Raw genomic sequence first — 22,797 nt, 5'->3', positions numbered from 1 at the left:
CAATAATATCTCGATGATGCTCAGTAAGGTCATTTTAGACTACGATGGAAGCCAACTGTACACTCGGTCTCATCTTCAGTACTTCACCCTTGTCCTCACTCAACAATAATTTGGCAATAAGTGAGCGAGGACGATCAGTGTCTCGCTTCGTACATACACGATGCGCACGTACACAATCTATGCGAGTTCAAACTCTATCTTCACTGTGTTCGTTGTTCGTTCATTGTTCAACAACAACAGCTTTGCATGAATCAAAATCCCCCTGATTATTTCCCCTGACGCCTTAAAGTACAACATTATCTCTGCGACTGTACGTCTCTAGTTTGTCCATGTTTTGCAGCCTATTTTTCTAGTTCGCGATCAAGCAGTAATGCTTTAGTGTTATAATATCCTGCTGGTGTTGCACATTTTCCACGTCACTCTACACCTTTCGAACTGCTTTTTTCTAATTGATCACATTTGTTTGTCGCCTCCGTCAACTGGGCGTTTATTGAGTTCTGTCTGCATTGAATTTATTTTCGCTCCTACAAGATCGTCGATTTAACAGTATTAAGAGCTTCCCTTGAAATTTGATTCGACGTAATGTGAGAGGAACAGTCTGTCACGGGTGACAGTGGTTGTCAGTGATCCAGTTTCCCATATGAAAGGACAATGGACTCCCCACTCCCCACACGCTCCAGTGATCCAAGGAGTATGTCTCGTGACGTCACACTGATCAGTCAAATGTAAACACACATCTAAAAGTAATTTGACAGGTTTTGCCACAGAATCGTGTGCTTTTCAACATAAGCGATCACAGTAAAGGACGCAATTAGATGTACACCAAACAAAGACCAACACATAGTTAGCCTATTGGGCATACCAGAGCTGTTACTGTATGGTGAAAAAACGTCAATATGGCCTACTTATCTCGTCCCTCTGGGGTGGGGAAAAAATGCTATACGACGCTTGATTAAACATGATGACCCTGTATTGTGTCTAAAAAGAGATTGTGTTGCACTGGATGAACCAGGTTTAAGGCACAGACGTGTTATAATACTTCTAATCAAAAATTCTTTCCCTCTCGTGAATAGAGCTGATTGCTCCAACAGGGGGCGTACTCCTGGCACATGGCAACTAAAGCCTTTAGATTCAATTAACTTGGCGAGATTACTTCAATATGTATTTATACATGTTTTAAAATATATAGCATACGATATACACTTACCTCGTCGAGCATTACAACACCCTACACTGGAGATGAATATAGGCACAGCAAAATCAGTTATATCATATGACAGGCGCATGTCTCACAGATAGCCTATATAAACGTGAGTCATAGTGTCAGTTGTCTGATCGTAGATATGTGTTGACATACAATTGTGTTGTCATCACCAACTAATATAAACTCAGTATCATGTTAGAATATCAGGATAGGGGGGGGGGGGGGGGGGGTCTTATTCAGTACAAGGGGGAACCATGTTAAACGTATTAATTGAAAAAATATATTCCTCCAGACGTTGTGAGAACAAACATGTTGAGTTGACCAATTTTCTGTCACTGTGAAGAAAAATGCACCCTAGGAACGTGGTCAAAAGTTCCGCCATCATGGATCATTGCCCTCTCCATTGTACACAAAATGCTCTGTTTGATTAAATGGCATTCCTTAAATAATAGATTGTTGACTTGAATACGATTTGTTGTTGTTTCGAAACTTCCCACTTCAGACATGGCATTTGTACAGACAGGGTCACAGTTAAGCCATCTGGGTGTGTGGTGCGCATAACAAGAGGTAACCAATCTGCGTAAACTTCACTTAACCTTACATTTTACTGCTGGCCCTCGTGTCATGAGAGGTAGAGTGGCGATATGTATTTTGGTTTGCGTGACTGTCCTACGTATACAAGAAACAACAGGGACAGGTAAGTTTAAATTTGTTTTGAAGTCTTTTTGTATTACAATGTTACTCTATGTGATCTATCATTTGGCTGTTGTGTTGGGACTAAAGTGACTATTAGGGGCCGATATTTGATATTCGGCGATTTGGGTTGCATGTTTGTCAGCTTCAGATGCAAAACCAGATATAGTTTTTATTGTGAGCCTAAATATCTTCCTTAGAAACGCCACGCAACGATGTAGTTATTGTGGCTGTTAATTTCGTTTGTTTCGTTAAAATCTCCGCCCCAACCCAAAATTGTGCCATAGTAACATCAAGCGATAGATGATAGCAATTTCAGCATTATTACAATAGACATATTAAGAGTTTATTCTGTGGCCGCAAGGCGAACTGTCCTTGTTGCTCTTTCAAACGATCGCAAACGTCGAAGAGCCCTGATTGAGGCATATTGCTTGCATGGGCATCCTGTGAAGTTTAATTGACTTTTGGTTTTATGTTAGAAATACTTTTGCATATGATTACATGAAATTAAAGGTCAAGGTTACTCATTGTGAATTAGCAACAGAAAGGCTTGTGTATGTGATAATTTGAGTATTGATAATTTGAACTTGATGAATATATTTATAGATAATGAATAATATAGACTGACAGACAAGGCAAACTTTACAACAGAAAACAACAAACATGCCAGGAAAAACACTTCGTATACTATATATACCGATACTGATTAAATATACTTGTATCTATATTTAAGGGAACGCCAAATAATTTCATAAATGATAGGTAGAGTAATGACGTCGTGGAATTCAATTTTGATAGTAAAGTCAATATCTGGTTCATGCCCCGTGAGAATCGATGAAGGCAGTTTCCAGCTTCTGGACAGACTGGTAATCAAACACCAGATTGTCTCCCATGGTATCCTTCGCCATGCCTTCCGTGAGGCCTGGCCAGGCTGTTGCAAATTCAGGGAACGCTGAGGTCGGTTCCGAACCTTTCGGCCCAGAAGATTCAAAAGGAGTTCAGTCGGTGAGTGAGTGATTATGGTTTTGCGCCACTTTTGGCAATATTCCAGCAATATCACGGTGGAGGACACCAGAAAAGAGCTTCTCACATTGTACCTTTCTGGGCAATCAAACCCGGGACTAAGGCGTGACTAGCAAACGCTTTTACCACTTGGCTATCCAACCCCACAGGGGGTGTCATCTCGACTTGTCAATGTGGTGACACCATGCTGTCTCAGACAATCGACTGCAACACCAGCTCTGTAAGGACGTGTTTTATCTTGGGATTCAATGTTAATCTGCTTCATATGACAACATATCATGCACATACACCTCTCATCACCTGGCTGCAGTCACTCCAGATTGATAAGGGTGTGGTAATCTACATCGAAACGTCTACATGCTGTAAATCAGACGTTGTTATCCTGAAAGCTGTACGTTTTCTTTCTGAATTGTTAATGGATGGATTTGAGCCTGCTGCACTGGCTCGACCCACAACTGTTGCCGCTGGTGGCGCCACTGTTGTACAGAGATGCAGTGTCCTTCCTCATGGGATCGACACATGTTTCTGGTGTTTGACCTGTTTAATACCTAGGTCTCGCTCTCGCTATACCTGTCTTGCTAAGGATGGTGTGCTTTTTCATCAGTTTAAATGCTGGTAAGTATTTCCTCAGTAACCTTTTTCACGTCTCTAGTCCATCTCTCGTGTGGTCACATGTTGTAGACATTTTCGCTCTACTCCTCCATTTGAAAGTTATCATGATCTTGCAACAGTGTGGCTGTGTTCGGACTATGGTTCTGCAATTGGTTCTAGTCGATTGTGTCAGTTATGCTGTTCGTGCCATTCAAATGTGGCTGGGTCAGTATAAATAATCTCTAGGGTGGGGTCCTAACTTGAAAATAGTTTTGGTGACCTCTGTAGAAAGGCAACTTCACAGATGCTTGGAGCAAAATTTGCAAACACTTTTGAAAAATAATAAAGAACTATTGCGATTCTGTAAATATACACTGTAATATCACAACAGATAACTGGTTTGAATATTTCAATGATCTCCTTAATCGTGAAAGGAATAGCGATTCTCCTTTTGATAATTAATTGAACCATGATATTGCTAATTGTGATCAGTGCAGAAATCCATTTTGGTTTGGGAAATAACAAACGATTAAATTCGAAATGCAGTAAACAATATGAAGAGCGGCAAGTCCCCCTGTGGTGACGGCCTACCCACTGCTGCAATTAAAGAATCTTGTTCAATATTATTACCATTTAACTTTTCAATGAAATAATCAACCGCCTCCATGATCTTGTGGAAGAGCGTCCGCCCGGAGAGGGAAAGTCTGGGGTCATACCAAAATACGTTAAAAGATGGTACTTGTTGTTACCCTGTCTGGCGCTCGGCAATTAAGGAGCTAATACAAGGAATTGTCCGCTCGGAATCCGTATACTGTGTCTGAGAGGGGTATTAATGTTAAACAGCGGCATGGTACCTCGGTGGACTAACACTATAAATTGGCATCCGTCCGGACTAGTATAGGAAGGCAGGTCGCTATATAGGTGCAATAATCTTGGACGACGACATTAAACTCCATTTCATATCACCTCACCTTAACACGGACAACTTCCAAGAATCTTGGCAACTTGTAAACAGTGAGTACAGAGGAGTTTTCATTGGTGACGTCCATGTTTTTATTTGCCGATGATGTCGCCATTTCGCAGTTGACGTTATTCATTTACAGAAAAAATGGATATCGATACAACATATAAAGAGTATATTGAAAATTCCGTAGATTTGTCCAAGGTGCAGACTACCGTTCACCAAACAAGTCTATTCTCCCTGAATGTGGCGAATATCCATTACATATACATTATACAACAAGAGTTATTTCATATTGGATAAGATTACTAAGACAACCAGAATCATGTTCTTCGACACACTGCTACAACATGTTAAAGCCTGCCCTACCAGACTCACACCCATGAGTCCCAAAGAGTGACAGGTAAGCCAAAATCGCTTAGGCAGAAGGCGACCTTTTAAACACAAAATGCAACAACAATAAAGACCTATATTTTAAATATTTTAAATCACTATCCTTGGTTTTATGACATTTATTGACATGGACGTTATGGAGAGATATTCTAATTTTACAAAGAGCTCTCAATAGAAAATTGTCTTGTAATATAGTTACATATTTGTCTGGTTGTAATAATGATTTCATACTAGCATAATGCTTGAGAATGTGTAAAGAGGAAACTTGTTGGTGCCAGTTTAGGAAGCCCAATATGGATACACATGCCTTTAGGTGTTTCATTGAGATGTTAGATGGTTTGCAAGGTTTCTAATAGCGTCCAATTTCTCCTCTTACAATAAGCATAGGTTTATGGTGGCCAATTCTTGCCCTGAATCCCACAGGGAAAAGTCATGATGAAGCTAAAAGTTGAGTGTTTACTGTAAGATCAAACGATTCAATGTTTCAGATGTTAACCATACTTTGCAAAAACATCTTCTGCTAGTACAGCTGAGTATCAAGGCCCAAGTGATGAATGACCAAATATTCTGTTCTTATCGTTCAAAAACACACACCATTTGTTAGTATGCAATTAAATATTTTCTGCATCGGGAAAATCTCCTGCACCAAGAACAACCTATGACCATGTTGTTTTGTCCAAGCGCCTGTTGAAGAATCGATGCTAACATTCAGGTAATGAAGTCTTCACTGTAATGTAAGGCCCAACTCAGTCACTGACTCACTCAATTTTCAGATGGCAACCCTGCTCTGAACAAACCGACTTCTGCAAGTTCTATGCTTGGATTTGCAAGCTCTACTGCTGTTGACGGCAAGAATGACACTCACTGGGGCTCTCAAAGTTGTTTCTCTGTCGACTTCTCTGATCCTGATCACTGGTGGCAAGTGGACCTTCAGTATCAGGTCTTAGTGACAGAGATCAAGGTGTCCTCCAGGTCGGACTGCTGTCGTAAGTTATGTTCGTTTGTTGAATCATTTCTTTGGTCACAAAATACCTAGACTTGTATAGTGTTGTAATTCACATCTGTAGTAGCTCCATGCTTATCCAAACGGTCGCTGGTAGTAAGAATAAAAGTGAACATATGATTACATGATTATTCTAATAGATTGTACATATTGAAGATTTATCTTCAGCTGAGAGGTTACACGACTTCTCCGTGGACGTGTACGACACAGATCCTACTCTGAATCCGCTATCTCCCGCAAAACAGTGCTACTTCTACTCGGGCAGTGTGACGTCACCCGGGGTCACGGTCACAGTGACCTGCACGAGGCCTGTGAGTGGTCGGTATCTCCGTCTCACTGGGAAGAACAGAATTAATGATGTGGATGTCCTACAGTTCTGCGAAGTGCAAGTCTTTGGTGCTACAGAAACGCACTCCACTTCATGTAAGTCACGACCGTTTATGTAATGTACATCATATTTGTTATGGTTTCGCAATAATGAAGGGTATTTTATTTACAAAAAGGGTTCATTTTAAAGAATTAAAGAAATAAATGAGGAAAAGAAACTCCATCCTTTAGTAATGTTGTGAATGAGTGAATGTTGTTTTACACCAGTAATTTGGCCGCGGCATGTAAATGTGCACCTTCCCGAGGCAAGAGAGTTAACTGACTTTAAAAGTCCAGTTTCCACCCTTGCCAACTAGGCTGGAATTCTGGGCTCGATCGTAGCGCCACCAGTGGCTATTACGAGTTATGTCCCTTCTATGCCTCTTCTATGAACCAATGAGATTCCACCTCTCGTATCACTTGTATTTGGTTCAACCAAAACTGCGGCGCCCAGTCAAGACGATCTGATCGATAATCAAGATCTATATATTGTGATAAAACGAGTCTTACATCGCGAAGTGCATCAAATCATGTGAGCAACTTCATTAAAAACATGAAAAGATTTAGAAAATATCTGTTGACAATGAGTTGGCGGTGCATATGCTTTTCAAATCCTGCAATCGACCGAAATCTGTATGAAAGTTTACGAGCCGGATTTCGATTTCGGGGCGCGATTTTGATTAGACTATGCATAGACTCGTTAGTTTCAAGTGATATATTCAACTTAAATAATTAATATGACGATATCCTGCAGTTCTTTCAAACCCCATGCAAATGTTTGTCCAGAAGCACAGTAGACGTTTAAACAAGTATCACTGGATGTGGAACCATATTGGTTCGTTATGCGGTCGCTTGTAACATGTTTGCTGTGATTTTGAGAGAGATGGGGCGTGCCAGGATTCTGTGATCCACAGGGAGCATCTCTGATTTGCCCTGATGGGGGACTTTGGCTTATCACCACTGAATACGTGCTCGTGGGTTTCAGCACAGTCTTAAACAACTAAAACTGCGGACTTCGGGCTCCCCCCAATTTAACTGAAATACTTTTCACAGCGGTCACAGAAAGGAAGAGAGTAAGAATATCTTTGTGTTTGCAGGCTCAACACTAACACAGCAACGTGGAAAACGGTTCAGCAGTGTTTTAGTTCACGATCTTCAGTCCCATGTCAACGACCCAGCAGCATGTGCATCAGTCTGTGAAAGGGACATCCGATGCACGGGTTTCAACTTTAAGCTGACGGAAGGTACCTGTCAGTTGGTGCGTGACACCGAGATTGGGCCGACGGTTGCCGATGCTTCCTGGAACTGTTATCAGTACGAACCATGTTGGGTGCCTTGCCCTGCATAAATCCACACCATGCATGTGTCATACACTGTTGTTAGCCTCGAATGAGTTACACAGTAAATGCACCATGAACACGTGGGTGAAATAAATAGTACAAAATCAGTATTTTGACTAAAGGAAGATCTATTGAAATCAAACTTTTTAACAGGATCCATAGTCCTATAAGTACATCACAAAAATGTCATATGATTTCATTGTTATCTAGAAATGAACAAACAATTTCCCTGGTCCCACCACCAACGCGTATCGAAGTCCCGGCTTCGTGCACAGCTGTAGCTGTGACGCAACAGTTGAGCAGCGCCAGCCATTTCCCTTTGTTTACAGTGCACAAGTAGTGGTTGCTGCAGTGCATCAATTGTTCCCCGCCATATAATGTCATATACTGAGGAAGGAAGTGTAAGCAATGGGAGGAGAGGATTGGTGTAAAATACAAATTGGTTGTGATTAATGTAGTTATCTTTGGAAAGCACAATAAAAGAAACAGTGTCTTTAAAACAGTGTTCTCAGCACAAGGCATAAAAACACATAACTGGTCATGTCAGGCAGAACTATTAGTAACAATAATAGAAAATATATTTGATTACAAGACCTATATTGATAACTCAAAAAATGTCATCATTAAACATGCTTTGGCAGCAATATCAATCTTTCTGGTCAAAATGTTGGCTGGGTTAAATAAAACAAACCTTTGAAATAGTAAACACAATAAATGTAATGAATCGACTGTACATAAACTTCAGTCCAAATGTAAAAATATGTTCACGCATTCATTAAGGGATTCCAATCTATCCAACAGCAAGTTAAGGAGGTACAGGCTGGTCATCTTTAAATATTGGGTCATCTTTAAATATTGCGAATTATGTAACATGTTGTAAAAACAAACTAGTTCATCAAACAAAAGTACCAAGTGTAAGCAAAAGGCCTATTGAGCTAGGAGGACTGTTTGGATACAGCGATGTCAACGTGTTGAAAGGAAATGGAAACCGACTGGACATGCCATTTTGTGTTCCTTGCATTTTGTGGCATGTCAATGAGATAGATCAAGACAAAACTAAAGGACCTTGGTTTCCAAAATAGATTTTGCATTCATTGTTAGATATAACGCACGACTGACTACCATAGTCAAACAATTACAGAGGACTGAATGAGATTACACGATAAGGCAATATATTTGCCAAAAAGAGTGAAATATTTGAGGGAAAAGACGAACCTTATAAGATGTGCAAAGAAGACATACTAGACATTTTTAATAGAGCCAGAAATGAGAATCCTACATATGAGGTAACAGAGACATAGACCGTGCACACAGTAGATTCTCTATATCGAGCACACGTAAACCCCGCCGACTTATCCTGAAAATGGCGCTCTGCGATGATAAAATCCAAACACGTGGATTTAGGGATACTCTGGGAGAAATGGGATATGGTGAGGGTAATGACTTAACATATTTCTAGACACAAGAGATGCAAGTTAAATAGCGTAAATCCAGATATGAGTTGTTTTATAAAGGAGGGGACGAGACCGCATTATCAGTGGTTCATAGTGGGGAAGGGAGGTCACTCTAATTTCAAACGGGAGCTATCTCCGTTTTCGCATTTGCGAGACGGCGTCAGCCATGCTGTACGTTGTTGATCCAGCTATTAAATGCCCAGATTACCCCTAAGGTAAACCATATTCTTAATTAAATGTTTGAATGCATTATATATCTATCTTTCCATCCGTACATCTTCTTAGATTGGTTTAGTGCTGATAACCATTTTCTAAAATGTGGGCCCACATTCCCTCCGTCATATATGGCGATCGCCTAGTTTCGTTAGGTTGTTTCGTTTGTTCTGATAATCAATTCCTAAATGTGGGCTGACTTTCTTCCGTCATATTGATTGCAACCGAAGGAACGTACTTTGTGTGCTGGCGATTAGGCACCTATCTAGACTACCAGTTGTCGGACTTTCATTTTTGTGGAAGCCTCGGTGGCTGAGTGGGTTAGATCGCTGATTTTGTGTGCTGGCGATTAGGTGCCTCACTTTGGCAAGTGTAGGTTCGAATCCCGGACGGGACTCAACCCAAAAGGAACTAGAATTTGTACTCTACTAAGAAAGTGTTATCCCAAATATAACATTTGTTACATTTGACCACTTTCTAAATGGGATTGTGTAGCCAGAGAGTTTGACTGTATAATCCTTCACGAATATCTCGCTACGACCGACCCCAGTGAACAAAACGTAGAAATGCACATCCACAGTAGTCTGTCGACTCGATCCGTGTCTTCACTGACAGTTACAGTCTACAGCAATCTATGAATTTACCTTAGTATCTATTTGACACATCTTTTAAATTACTTTCACGTTTCAATGATCGGCCAACTGATCTATGATGACGAACACGTGTAACCGCCACAGGTTGATTAACAATTTCGGACATCTCCCCCTTCACCTTTATGATGTCGACCATTTTGACGTCTTGTACTTGATGTAATGTATTACGACGCGCTGTCATTGTGACCAATTTACTGAGGTAGTTCGCAACAGACCTTTCTCATCCAATGATGATATTATCTGAATACATTTCTTGTAACTAAACTACAACAGTTGTTCCTGTAAAGCAAGTTGAGCATACAAACGCTCATGTCTCCTTTTTTTTCTTCTTTTTTTTGGTGGTGGTGGGGGTGGTGGACATTGTTGCCATGTTTTAAACAGTCTTTCATTGAACTGAAACAGTCTAGCAATTAACAACCTAATCGTGATGCAATCGCGTTACTCAATACAACTCTAAAAAGAACAACATATAAAACGCATTTTTACTTTCTTTTCCTTATTTAATATCAAAATATATCTCAATAATTCATTTATTGATACCAATGAATAAATTTATGTCACAAATTTGATTTTTTGATATCATGAAATACTTATTAATATCGAAAAATTGTCAAATAATGTATTCTGTTGTATAAAATCGAATTTGTAAAATTTTAGATATAAAACGTAACTTGATATCCCAAATTGCGTGAGCTAAATTCGGTAGAATAGTTTATCAATGGGTTCCAGCATATCGGATCATATACTATGTATGTATATTAACACATCTCCTACTCTACTGGGTGAATCTTTGTTGCTCAACGTTTTGTGTTTTCTCAGGGGATCCTTCTCAATAAAAGGAAGCAATAATGAATTCATAAATTGTTCCTGTTCGTATGATATCTATAGCCTTTGTCTCCATGACCTATTTGTGAATAGTTGGCGTCGATAGGTATCGTAATCCATTACATATGTAGTCATATTCAAGTGGTGTCTCTGCCTCTCCTGGCGGCCATTATACAACGGCCATCTTGTACACAACCCCGCGCTCACTTCTACTGGTCTCGTCCTGTGGCGCGGCACAACCCTCCCTCAGATGTATCCTCCATGATATAACCTACATGCTGCTCTTTCCCAGCGTTACGGCTATAGAGCTGAGACAGAGGCCGACGCCGTCATAAAGATATTAAGGTCTATTTAAAACAATGCCAAGCAGAGCTGGCAAACAACTGTTCAATAACAATAAGGTTTTCCCGGATAACACCTTCGAAAGAGATCGTGCATACAAAATGTCCGTGGAGATAAGATGGATCTGATTGATGACGACAGTACTCCTAGTTTCCCACACAATCACATCTACACAGAAGCAAGGTCATACCGTACAGTTCTACAACATCACATCTACACAGAAGCAAGGTCATATCGTACAGTTCTACAACATCACATCTACACAGAAGCAAGGTCATACCGTACAGTTCTACAACATCACATCTACACAGAAGCAAGGTCATATCGTACAGTTCTACAACATCACATCTACACAGAAGCAAGGTCATATCGTACAGTTCTACACAATCACATCTACACAGAAGCAAGTTCATATCGTACAGTTCTACACAATCACATCTACACAGAAGCAAGTTCATATCGTACAGTTCTACACAATCACATCTACACAGAAGCAAGTTCATATCGTACAGTTCTACACAATCACATCTACACAGAAGCAAGTTCATATCGTACAGTTCTACAACATCACATCTACACAGAAGCAAGTTCATATCGACGTACAGTTCTACACAATAACATCTACACAGAAGCAAGTTCATATCGTACAGTTCTACACAATCACATCTACACAGAAGCAAGTTCATATCGTACAGTTCTACACAATCACATCTACACAGAAGCAAGTTCATATCGTACAGTTCTACACAATCACATCTACACAGAAGCAAGTTCATATCGTACAGTTCGTCAGGAATTTAAAATTGCTGTCCTTGTTACTACCTCTAATTTAATGTGTGTGTGTGTGTGCTTGTACTTGTCAGGACTTTTAGAGTGCTAGGCCTCTATACCATGGCGAAGTTAAACCTAGATACACCAGGCAGGCAGGGTAACAACAAGTACCAACTTTTAACGTATTTTGGTATGACGCAGTCGGGGATTAAATATCCAACCCCCGCACGCCGGGCAGACGCGCTAAACAACTTACCAACGGGGCGGTCGACGAACATCTGGTATTATAGTATGGATAATGATTAATAAATACATTATTAGGATACATTCGGAATCGAACTTGGACTTTAAGATTTCCTATGATTGTAGAAAGAGTTTTGACGCATTAATAAGTATTACATAATTTCACTATAACTATTTCAGGCTCAGGCTTTCGTTACGGTCGACCTAAGGTCACATTTCTATAAAGAGAATTTGTGCTATTTGATTCTTGTAGAGAGTAGCTTTGAATTTCATCTATGTCTTCCTCAGTATAGCTGCATTCTACGTTCAAGTTCGGGTCAGGGCACTGCGGCAGAAGATTCGTTTCAAAAAGACGAAGTGGCTGAAGGGTGGAGAGCCTAACTATGCTGGAATGCGTTGATGGAGTTGGTTTCTAATTATGTTTCAACATAATCCCCTCCCAGTTCACCTCACTTCTGTCAACAATGCTGGAGCGCCTGGGTCCCACTGGTGTTCCCTCTAGTGGTGTAAAGGATCCTACACAGCAGAAATGACGTCATCAAATTTTGCAAAATGCTTGCCAGACGGAGGGTGTTCGATGAATTCAAAACCACGGCCATGCACTGCAGCCACGAAGACAACAGACTTGTGCACATGTACACTGTCCTGGTGGAACAACACAACGTTAGTTTTCCCCGACGTTTGGCCTTGATAGTCACACGCAGTTGCCAGAGCAGTCGGTCAGCTCCAGGAAACCACACTTGTACAAGCAGGCACACACGAACGTGTTAATGAAGTAATGCTGATGTTCACTGCCAGTAAACGCCACTATTATACAGCCCGAAATTATGAGATGGTACACAGTAGGTCTTGGGGCGTTTCTGGTGTTACTGAATTTCGGAATAAAATCTTGGTCGTTGTTCTTCTGGACCTGTAAGATGTTTTAAACATATTTATTTCACAGAATGTGTAAAGCACAGACTAATGTCAGTACCCCGACAATTGTCATACAATGTCATCTGTTATTATGTACAGTCAAGGGGAAATAATGAGGTAATTATATTGCATAAAAACACAGTTGTCGACTCGGAACATGCTGAAGTAAATCGTTTTTTTCAAAAATCACGACCAAGTGAGATCAGAAGATAGTTTGCATTTTAACAACGTTTCGAAATCTGCCAGGCCGATTTGAAACTATGAACCGATTGTAGCTTTTCTAAATAAATCTTTGCTGTCCTTCAAGAATAAAATTTAGATAACCTTTACTGTGAGATGGTATATATGTCGCAACATTTTTCGAATATGATAAATATCTTAATGTTGCTTGTATTTGGGATAATAAAAGTGTTTTACCCACAGTTCAATTCGCACTGGTACGGTCCTCATCACAATATCGGTGCTGTATATGTTCTCAACACTTTTATTGGCGTTTCTGTTGATAAAACAATAGCACATTCCAGCTGTCTAATTAATCCTATCAGCACTGTATATATGTACCCCGTCAAGTACAGTTGGGTTCGTGTTGTTATCAATCGACTATTATTATTGTCAAGTACAGTTGGTTTCTCTCCGGGGTTACTCTGTCAATTAACCATTATCCTTTGATGTTTTGTTAAACCCTGTCACGGATACCTCCATGCTGTGTTTGTTAATCCTTATAAGATGCATATAAGCCTGCATTGTGCTGTCTTACTTCAGTCTTGGTTGACCATAGAACAAAGAAGTCATCAATAAAATATATTGTCTATGGTAGATTTGTCGATAACTAATTTGTGACACTGGATCGATAGATGTCTTGATCTGAAATGAAGCTCAGTTTATTTATTTATTAATGACTTCTGTGTATTCTCGCTTCCAGGGTTAATGTTTCAATTTCGATTCTTGCCAAGGGATGGGACTCGCGTCATAAACAGTAACACAGGGTCACCAATGAGTATCAAAGGATAAGTTGAAAATAGTGAGTGAGTGAGTTTGGTTTTACGCCGCTTTTAGCAATATTCCAGCAATATCACGGCGGGGGACACCAGAAATAGGCTTCACACATTGTACCCATGTCGGGATTCGAACCCGGGTCTTCGGCGTGACGAGCGGACGCTTTAACCACTAGGCTACCCGACCGCCCCATTTGAAAATAGGAAAATTGCTATGTAATATCTATCAAACTGTAAAATCGTACGTGAAATCGTAGGACAGTAGGACGTTGGCATGTCTGTGATTGGCAGAGAGTGCTTTTTTCTGAAGAAAGCAGGTTTCAGCTGTTTCGCAATGATGGTAGAGCTCGAGCATACCGTCGCAAGGGGGAACGTTTGGTGCCAGGTTGCATTCAAGAAGTTCATCCCCATGGTTGAGGTTGTGTGATGGTTTAGGGTGGAATTTGTGGCAACCGACAGACGAGACTTGTCCTCATCCGTGTTGACCTCAACGCTTCAACCCGTGGTGCTTCCATTCCTTCGCCAACAGCAACAGGGAACACTCCTGCATCATGACAACGCTAGACCACACAAGGCTCGTCCATGGCTTCTTGAATACGAACAACGTCAACGTTCTTCCGTGGCCAGCACTCTCAACTGACTTGAACCCAGTTGAACACTTGTGGGATCATCTGAAGCGTCAGATCCGAAGACGTCCACACCCACCAGCAAACCAGCTACAGCTTGCCGACGCTGTAAGAACTGAATGGAATCGGATTCCCGATTACGTCATCAGGCGGCTGACAACATCAATGAGGCGGCGAGTCTGGGCGTGTATTGGTGCTCACTGTGGTCATACTGAGCGTACCAGGTATCCGTTGAAGACCACAAACCTATCAAGACAGTACCTGGTTGACTCTCATCATTCCTGTGAACTGTGATCTGCCTACCCCCATGTTCATGTAAACGTCATGTACACGTCACCTGTTTTCAGTTTCGCACTGAAATTGTGCATGGACTATCCCATTGACACTATTAGCGAATACACCATCATTGAATAACATTCTCTTCGTTGTTTTCATTCAATTGACCATCAAACATGAGTGTATACTTTCTTTTGCCCACTAGTTTATAAATTATACAAATCAATCTTGAAAAGCTATGTAATGAATGTGAACCCGAGAAAGTTTAGTACATCGCCGTCACATTTCAGATGTAGTTAACACAGATTAATTATTTTGTTTGTTTGTTTGTTGTTTAATGCCGCAATATTCCAGCTATATGACGGCGGTCTGTAAAATAATCGAATCTGGACCAGACAATCCAATGATTGATGTCACGAGCATCGATCCACGCAATTGAGATCGATGACATGCATCAACCAAGTCAGCGAGTCTGACCACCTGATTCCATCAGTTGCCTCTTACGACAAGCACAGTCGCCTTTTACGGCAAGCATGGGTTGCTGAGGACCTATTCTACCCCGGATCTTCACGGTCGATTAATTATTTAACAAGTGAGGCACAATGCTATACCAAGAACATAGAGATTATGTACGCAATGTCATTCAAATTCAGTAGAGGATGAATATCAATTTTTATTGGTATGTACTAAATATATATATTTACTTGAGAAAAATATTGGTAAAAGGGTTATATTTTGTTCATCCAATTGTAAATTAATTTGTTTCTTTGATGAACGTTATCAATGTGTATGTATCATGGAATGTCAGGTACAAAGTAATTTGATTGTACAGCCTCTCAGCTTATACATTGCTGTATGTATATAATAAGCATGTTGATTGGTTGATTGACATCTTACTGTGTATTCTCGTTCTAGTGGTTCATGTTTCTTGGATTCTTGCCAAGAAACGGTTCTCAGTACAAACTGGTCACACACGTGCCGGACACATTCATGCCAGGGGTCACAAAGATCGAAAGAGGTCGAAGTATTTTAGAATTGTCGGTTACACATTTGTGTAGGCAATTGGTCGATAGATGTCCCTATCTGTGTTGGAGACAAGTTAGTTTATTGAAATAGTTTACAGCTTCTTGCAGTAAATCATTGGTTGATGGAATAAGCAGCGCCCCATGCCATCAGAACTTGACGAAACACAATCACACAAGTCAGTGGTAGTGGGCGATTCATTGACGATGTTTAGCAAAAAACTTACATTCAGAAACTCTATGTGTTTGTTCCATATATTTGGGATCAGTGGTTAACACAAGTGGATCTTACGGAATGTTACTATTGAACTGACCAATGAACTACAGTGAATAGGAAGTAAATAGCAGTAAAAAGGGAACATAGTCATTGTTGCTTGTCCCTGGTGTGTAACAAAAGACGAGATATGGATGTGTCCTATTGTTGGAGTCTCTGTATGACCTGGATTGTACTTGAATCAACTGCAGCAGGTAGGAAAACATATTTCATAAGTACTCTGGTTGATCTCACAGAGTTTCATTTCTTTAATTTAAATTTGTTTAAAACTAGCATTTAGGCATTTCGATTCATTTAATCGTGTTGTACTAGTAATCCCATAAACGCATAAATAACAACATATCTTAACGCTATCAAATAAATGCAATCGTTACATTTATAGTATTGAGATTTTGAGTGCACAATTCATGTTATCAATTGTTACACCCCCGACCTAAGCGACTGCATAGATTCTGTTCAAACTTGGTGAACACTTCGTATACCAATAGGAGTGGTGCAGTGCAAAATCTGATTTCAATATTGGAATTTTCACAAAAGATGCAGCTATTTTTCATTTTTTTACTTAGCTCTTTTTACTTAAACATTTGTGAGACCTATAACTTAAGCTTCTTCATGGATTCTTTTCAATTTCAGCGAACAGTTTCCACAGTCATAGAAGAAATGCAGTGCAAAGTTTGATTTTGATATGTGGATTTTCTGAGAAAACATTACTTTTTACATGTTTTGAACTTTTTAATTCAACATTTGTGCGACCTATAACGTGAAAACTATTTTATTTATATTCATTTCCAAATGGGGGTGCAGTTTCTATACCAATAGGAGAGATGCAGTGCAAGGTTTGATTTCGATAAGTTGATTGTCTGAGAAAATATTGTTTTTGTCATGTTTTGAACTTCACTTTTTGCCTTGTTATAATATTTGTATAGTACTCAAATAGTATTTATGGTAAACGGTTACTTATGCGTACTATTTATGTCAACCAAAAGAGTAACGGGGCAGGACTTGGGAAGACAAGGCCGTAGCGGAACAGGGGGATTTGTACAAGTTCTTAAATCTTAAAGTATTCAAACTTGTCCAGGGCTCTAGATAAGTAAAACACCATATCCCATTTGAGTTGCTTGCGTGCAAACACGCATGAAAAGATTAGATAACCCAACAGTATGTTAACAATGTCATGCAGCTTTTCAGCTTGCGTCCACTTATGCTTTTACAGATCTTTTCATAATGCACATAGCTGCAACATCTCGCTTATTGGAACTTGTGTCACTGTAACAACGCCAGAACACATGCTGATTAGAAGTTGAAACCTAAGACAACATAGAGTGAGTGAGTTTGGTTTAACGCCGCTTTTAAAAGTAGTCCAGTTATATCACGGCGTGTCAGCTTAATGTGGGAGGAAAGCCCGAAGTGATGCAGGTCTCAGACGTTTACCATTTCGATGAAACCCACGAGCACGGGTATGGTGCTGACAAACCTAGAAACATAATTGGGGCGAACCTGGATTCGAACCCACAATCATAGGTTTCTGGCATGCCCAAGGAACGCAACTCTGCACAGCGAATCGCGGCGCCTTAGACGACTGGGCCACCCGTGCCCCTGACAACATAGAAGTACAATAATGTTCAAAAAGGTCCACGCATTGGTTTACAAATCCAAGTAGACTGGAAGAGAGTAAGAATACACTGGATACACAAACTATCAATACCCAATGTGAATGATAACATGTGTGTAAACGCTCACTAGCTCAAAATGTATGTGGAAACACTGCTTTTCAACACTCGTACTCACTTGTCTAAAGAACTGGCAACCCGGTGAAGGGACGTGATTAAACTGATGACTTAATGGGAATGCGTCAGCTTGCATAACCGTGTTTTGCTCAGCCAGACCCTTAGCGTTATAGGGTTAATCAGTTCAGCTCAGTTCATTTCAGTTTATTTCTCCGGAAACCCACCAACGGTGGTACAAGAGTATATTTATAGACAACATGTGATATGTAATACGTTTTCAATGAAGATCCAGATGGTAAAATGCTTTATTAAGTGATTTAGACACTTTATGATAATGTACTCAAATGTACAATGAATCTGGACAGATTTTTCAGACTGGATATGTTTTAGGTGATAGTGTTTTACGTAATTTACACATATTTGGCCAGATATAACAATTTTTTGGAATATAAAGAAGTCGTTGTTGGAGAAGAGCTTCATACCTAAAATGATAGTGAAACTGGTCTTCATAAGCAGATGAATTGCATAGCGTACTGACACGGTCTTCTCTGTGTAACCCTCGCCATCGGACGATTTCAAAGGGAAAACGATTCGATGTTCGAAATTATACAATAGGAAAATATATATTTTTGGAAAGTATTGGGAAATTTTCAAATTTTGGTAATTCTTTAAAGTGTTGGTAATATAAACCTTTTGAACTTGATAAAATACATTCTCGCCACTTTTGAATAACTTGATCTTTAAGAATTGTTACGACCTTTGAAAAGTAGCCATGACGTTGAGCAATTGGATGGGTTTATGAATACTATTTCCTTTTCTACCGAGGGTATAGCACACTGTGCCACCACAATACAGTTAAGTCCGTATTCTGTAATTTATAAAAACAGGGAAGGGTAACTGTGCTTCAATAAATAATTTGTTCATAAATAAAATGATTCATCTTTCAATACATTATTCATCTCCTCGACTTTCAGGTCGTGATTCACAATTTGCACGTGCATGATTATGCCTGGTGCATAATTTGAATGTTTCCCAGATTGTTTGGGGGGTGATACTGACCCACGTTTGTTTTCGCAATTGAACAGCACACAATGATTGTTTAGCTATGAGGCGCTCATAAAAACACTGTTTAACTTTTAGCCAAAGTCACGGCTTGTGAAAATTTACTTTGTCAGACATTTTAATGTTCATCGAAACACAACATCACCTCTTTGGTGATGTTATCTGCAGCAGGGCGACACTCATGACTTGCCACGGGGCTGTCGTCAAAGTGTGACGTCACGTCAACACGACAACCATATTCGGTTGGTGCATCTACAGAGTCGATACCAAACTGACACATTTTCAGCTCAGACAATTCATAGGTTGATATTAATTAGTGGCAGAACCGTACGCAACCGATTGAGGGAGCACAACATTGGGCCCCGACGTCCAGCGATACGTCCAGTTTTGCTTCCACGTCACCGTCACCCACGCCTAACTTGGTGCAGATACCATTAGATGTTTAAAAGCACGACAGGGACAGTATACTGTTCACAGATGAGTCCAGGTTTCATCTGGACAGCTCTAATGGTCTTGCAAGAGTCTACAGGCGTCCAGGAGAACGTTTCAGCGACGCTAGCGTCCCTCAACCTCGTCAGTTTGGGAGTAAAAGTGTGAGTGAGTGAGTGGGCTTTTACGCCGCTTTTAGCAATATTCCAGCAACATCACGGCGGGGGACACCAGAAATGGAGCAGAAGTGTAATGGTATGGGGTATGACATCACAACTCGTGGGAGAAGACAACTCAATGTTAACACTGGCAATTTGAATTGCACACCCTTCTGGGACGACATCGTTCGAGATCATGTTCTGCCCTTTGTGCAAATGCAGGGACGTAACGTCACGTTGCGGCAGGATAATGCCCGCCCACATTTTGCACGTGTTACACGTTTTGTAACAGACATTCTGAGGCACTTTAACATTGCTTTTTCTCCAGACCTCTCCCCCACAGAAAATGTCTGCGATGAGATGGATCGACGCCTACGACAGGACAAGAACCAGTCGGTAACGCTAGCTCAGGGTGGCCAATCTTTGGTTGACATTTGGAACAATCTCCCAGGCTGTTTTCAATCATAAGGACCCAATTGCACAAAGCGATCGTAAGATGGTCGAAACTACCATGCTTTAACATATGCTTACAATAGTCGTAGGCTAAGATCGCTTTGTGCAAGTGGGTCCTGATGTCTCCAATGCGCCGCCCCTGTCTCGCTTGTATCAACGCAAATGGTGGCCACTCCCGATACTGATATTCATAATTGAGTTTTTAGGGCGTGTCTCTCTGTCTCCTGTAACTAGGTATGAGTTTTATCATTGAATTTGTTATGAAAAAACATTCAACAGACGAATGACCGAATATTCTGTTGTTATCGATTAAAAACACACACCATTTGTTAGTATGTAATTTAAGGTTTTCTGCACCAAAAACAACCTATGACTATGTAGTTTGGTCCTAGCGCCTGTTGAAGAATCGATGCTAACATTCATGTTATGTAGTGTTCACTGTAATGTAAGGCCCAACTCAGTCACTCACTGACTCAATTTTCAGATGGCAACCATGCTCTGAACAAACCGACTTCTGCAAGTTCTAACTTTGAACAAGCAAGCTCTAATGCTGTTGACGGCAAGAATGACACACACTGGTCGAATGGGAGTTGTTTCGCTATCAACATCGCTGATTCTGATCACTGGTGGCAAGTGGACCTTCAGTATCAGGTCTTAGTGACAGAGATCAAGGTGTCCTCCAGGTCGGACTGCTGTCGTAAGTTACATTCTTCATTTGGAAGACAAGGAAATGTTATTCTATTGATGCGTTTCCCCAGTATTGACGCATTGTGGGCATAAGTATTTTGAATAAGGTTTTAGTTCGATAATACCAGGTCTTAGATTGTAGTGAGATTATATATGAACATATGCTTGCCGTTTTATATTAATACATTGTATACATGGATGATTTATCTTCAGCTGAGAGGTTACACGACTTCTCCGTGGACGTGTACGACACAGATCCTACTCTGAATCCGCTATCTCCCGCAAAACAGTGCTACTTCTACTCGGGCAGTGTGACGTCACCCGGGGTCACGGTCACAGTGACCTGCACGAGGCCTGTGAGTGGTCGGTATCTCCGTCTCACTGGGAAGAACAGAATTAATTATGTGGATGTCCTACAGTTCTGCGAAGTGCAAGTCTTTGGTGATACAGAAACGCACTCCACTTCATGTAAGTCACGACCGTTTATGTAATGTACATCATATTTGTTATGGTTTCGCAATAAGGAAGGGTATTTTATTTACAAAAAGGGTTCATTTTGAAACATTAAAGAAATAAATGAGGAAAAGAAAGAAACTCCATCCTTTAGTAATTACTGGGGGAATGAGTGAATGTTGTTTTACACCAGTAATTTTGCCGTAAATGTGCCAAACACGTAGTTGCTGTTATAAGCAGCGTCCAACACCGCCTGGTATGATGACACGTAATTACCCAAGCCGCTGAACCATTTAATCTCATCTGGTGATAAGCATAGTTTACTTGGCACGAATGCAAATCCATAATCTCCACGAGTTTCAATTGATGTACTCAACATAAATAATTAATATGACGAAATTCTGTAGTTCTTTCAAACCCCGTGCAAATATTTGTCCAGCACCACAGTAGACGTTTAAACAATTATAACTGGATGTGCAACTATAACGGTTGGTTAATGCGTCTCTTGTGACATGTTTGCTGTGATTTTGAGAAAGATACATATGTCCCTGAGCTGTGCCAGGATTCTGTGATCCACGGGGAGCTTCCTTGATTTTCCTTGATGAGGAGCCTTGGCTTGTTAACGCCGTACACGTGCTCGTGGGTTTCTGAAACTGCTGACGTCTGGCTTTCCCCTCTAATTTATCTAACTGAAATACTTTTCACAGCGCGTCACAGAAAGGAAGAGTGTAAGAATATCTTTGTGTTTGCAGGCTCAACACTAACACAGCAACGTGGAAAACGGTTCAGCAGTGTTTTAGTTCACGATCTTCTGTCCCATGTCAACGACCCAACAACATGTGCATCAGTCTGTGAAAGGGACATCCGATGCACCGGTTTCAACTTTAAGTTGACGGAAGGTACCTGTCAGTTGGTGCATGACACTGAGGTTGGGCCGACGGTTGCCGATGCTTCCTGGAACTGTTATCAGTACGAACCATGTTGGGTGCCTTGCCCTTAATAAATTCAAACGAATTCATCAAACAAAATTACCATGTGTAAGCGTAAAGGCGTATTTAGCGAGGAGGAAAGTTTGGATACAGCGATGTCAACGTGTTAAAAAAAATGGAAACCGACTCGACATCCGATTTTCTGTTCCTTGCATTTTGTGGCATATGTCTATGAGAGGGACAAAACTAAAGGACCTTTGATTCGAAAATAGATTCTGCATTCATTGTTAAATATAATCCACGACTGACTACCATCGTTCAGCAATTACAGAGGACATGGTATACTTTTGGTGTACATAAGTTCACATAGTCTTGATTCGTAGTCTTGCATACGTTGGATGGTTGGTTTGTTGTTTAACGCCGCACTCAGCAATATTCCAGCTATATGACGGCGGTCTGTAAATAATCGAGTCTGGACCAGACAATCCAGTGATTAACATCATGGGCATCGATCCATGCAATTGGGATCGATGACATGCATCAACCAAGTCAGCGAGCCTGATAACCCGATCCCGTTAGTCGCCTCTTACGACAAGCATAGTCGCCTTTTACGGCAAGCATGGGTTGCTGAAGACCTATTTTACCCTGGGTCTTCACAGGTCTCTTGCATACGTGAAACCCTTGTATGTGTTTGTTTCTGCAGAAAAGGCCCCTCT

At 40.6% G+C, this 22,797-nt stretch overlaps 1 protein-coding gene across 3 annotated transcripts; it reads left to right on the top strand.

Moving 5' to 3' along the window:
* The first annotated feature begins 1,743 nt into the window (after positions 1-1,743).
* Positions 1,744-22,575, top strand: LOC124134995 (fucolectin-1-like). 3 transcript variants are annotated; one of them, XM_048396075.1, is made up of 4 exons: positions 1,744-1,901; positions 5,639-5,851; positions 6,037-6,291; positions 7,332-8,074. In XM_048396075.1, the coding sequence occupies exons 1-4, from the start codon at positions 1,829-1,831 to the stop codon at positions 7,580-7,582; spliced, it is 792 nt and encodes a 263-aa protein (XP_048252032.1). In that variant the 5' UTR covers positions 1,744-1,828; the 3' UTR covers positions 7,583-8,074. The 3 variants fall into 3 exon arrangements, with proteins under 3 accessions (XP_048252032.1, XP_048252033.1, XP_046356099.2); XM_048396076.1 differs by lacking the exons at positions 1,744-1,901; positions 5,639-5,851; positions 6,037-6,291; positions 7,332-8,074 and adding exons at positions 3,263-3,535; positions 20,497-20,709; positions 20,913-21,167; positions 21,905-22,575; XM_046500143.2 differs by lacking the exon at positions 1,744-1,901 and adding an exon at positions 3,263-3,535.
* Positions 22,576-22,797: the final 222 nt, after the last annotated feature.

Source organism: Haliotis rufescens, unplaced genomic scaffold, assembly GCF_023055435.1.
Source record: "Haliotis rufescens isolate VD_foot unplaced genomic scaffold, xgHalRufe1.0.p SCAF_15, whole genome shotgun sequence".
In the NCBI taxonomy this organism is placed as follows: domain Eukaryota; kingdom Metazoa; phylum Mollusca; class Gastropoda; order Lepetellida; family Haliotidae; genus Haliotis; species Haliotis rufescens.
The sequence above is the reverse complement of the archived record's forward strand: the minus strand, read 5'-3'. Positions and strand labels throughout refer to the sequence as shown.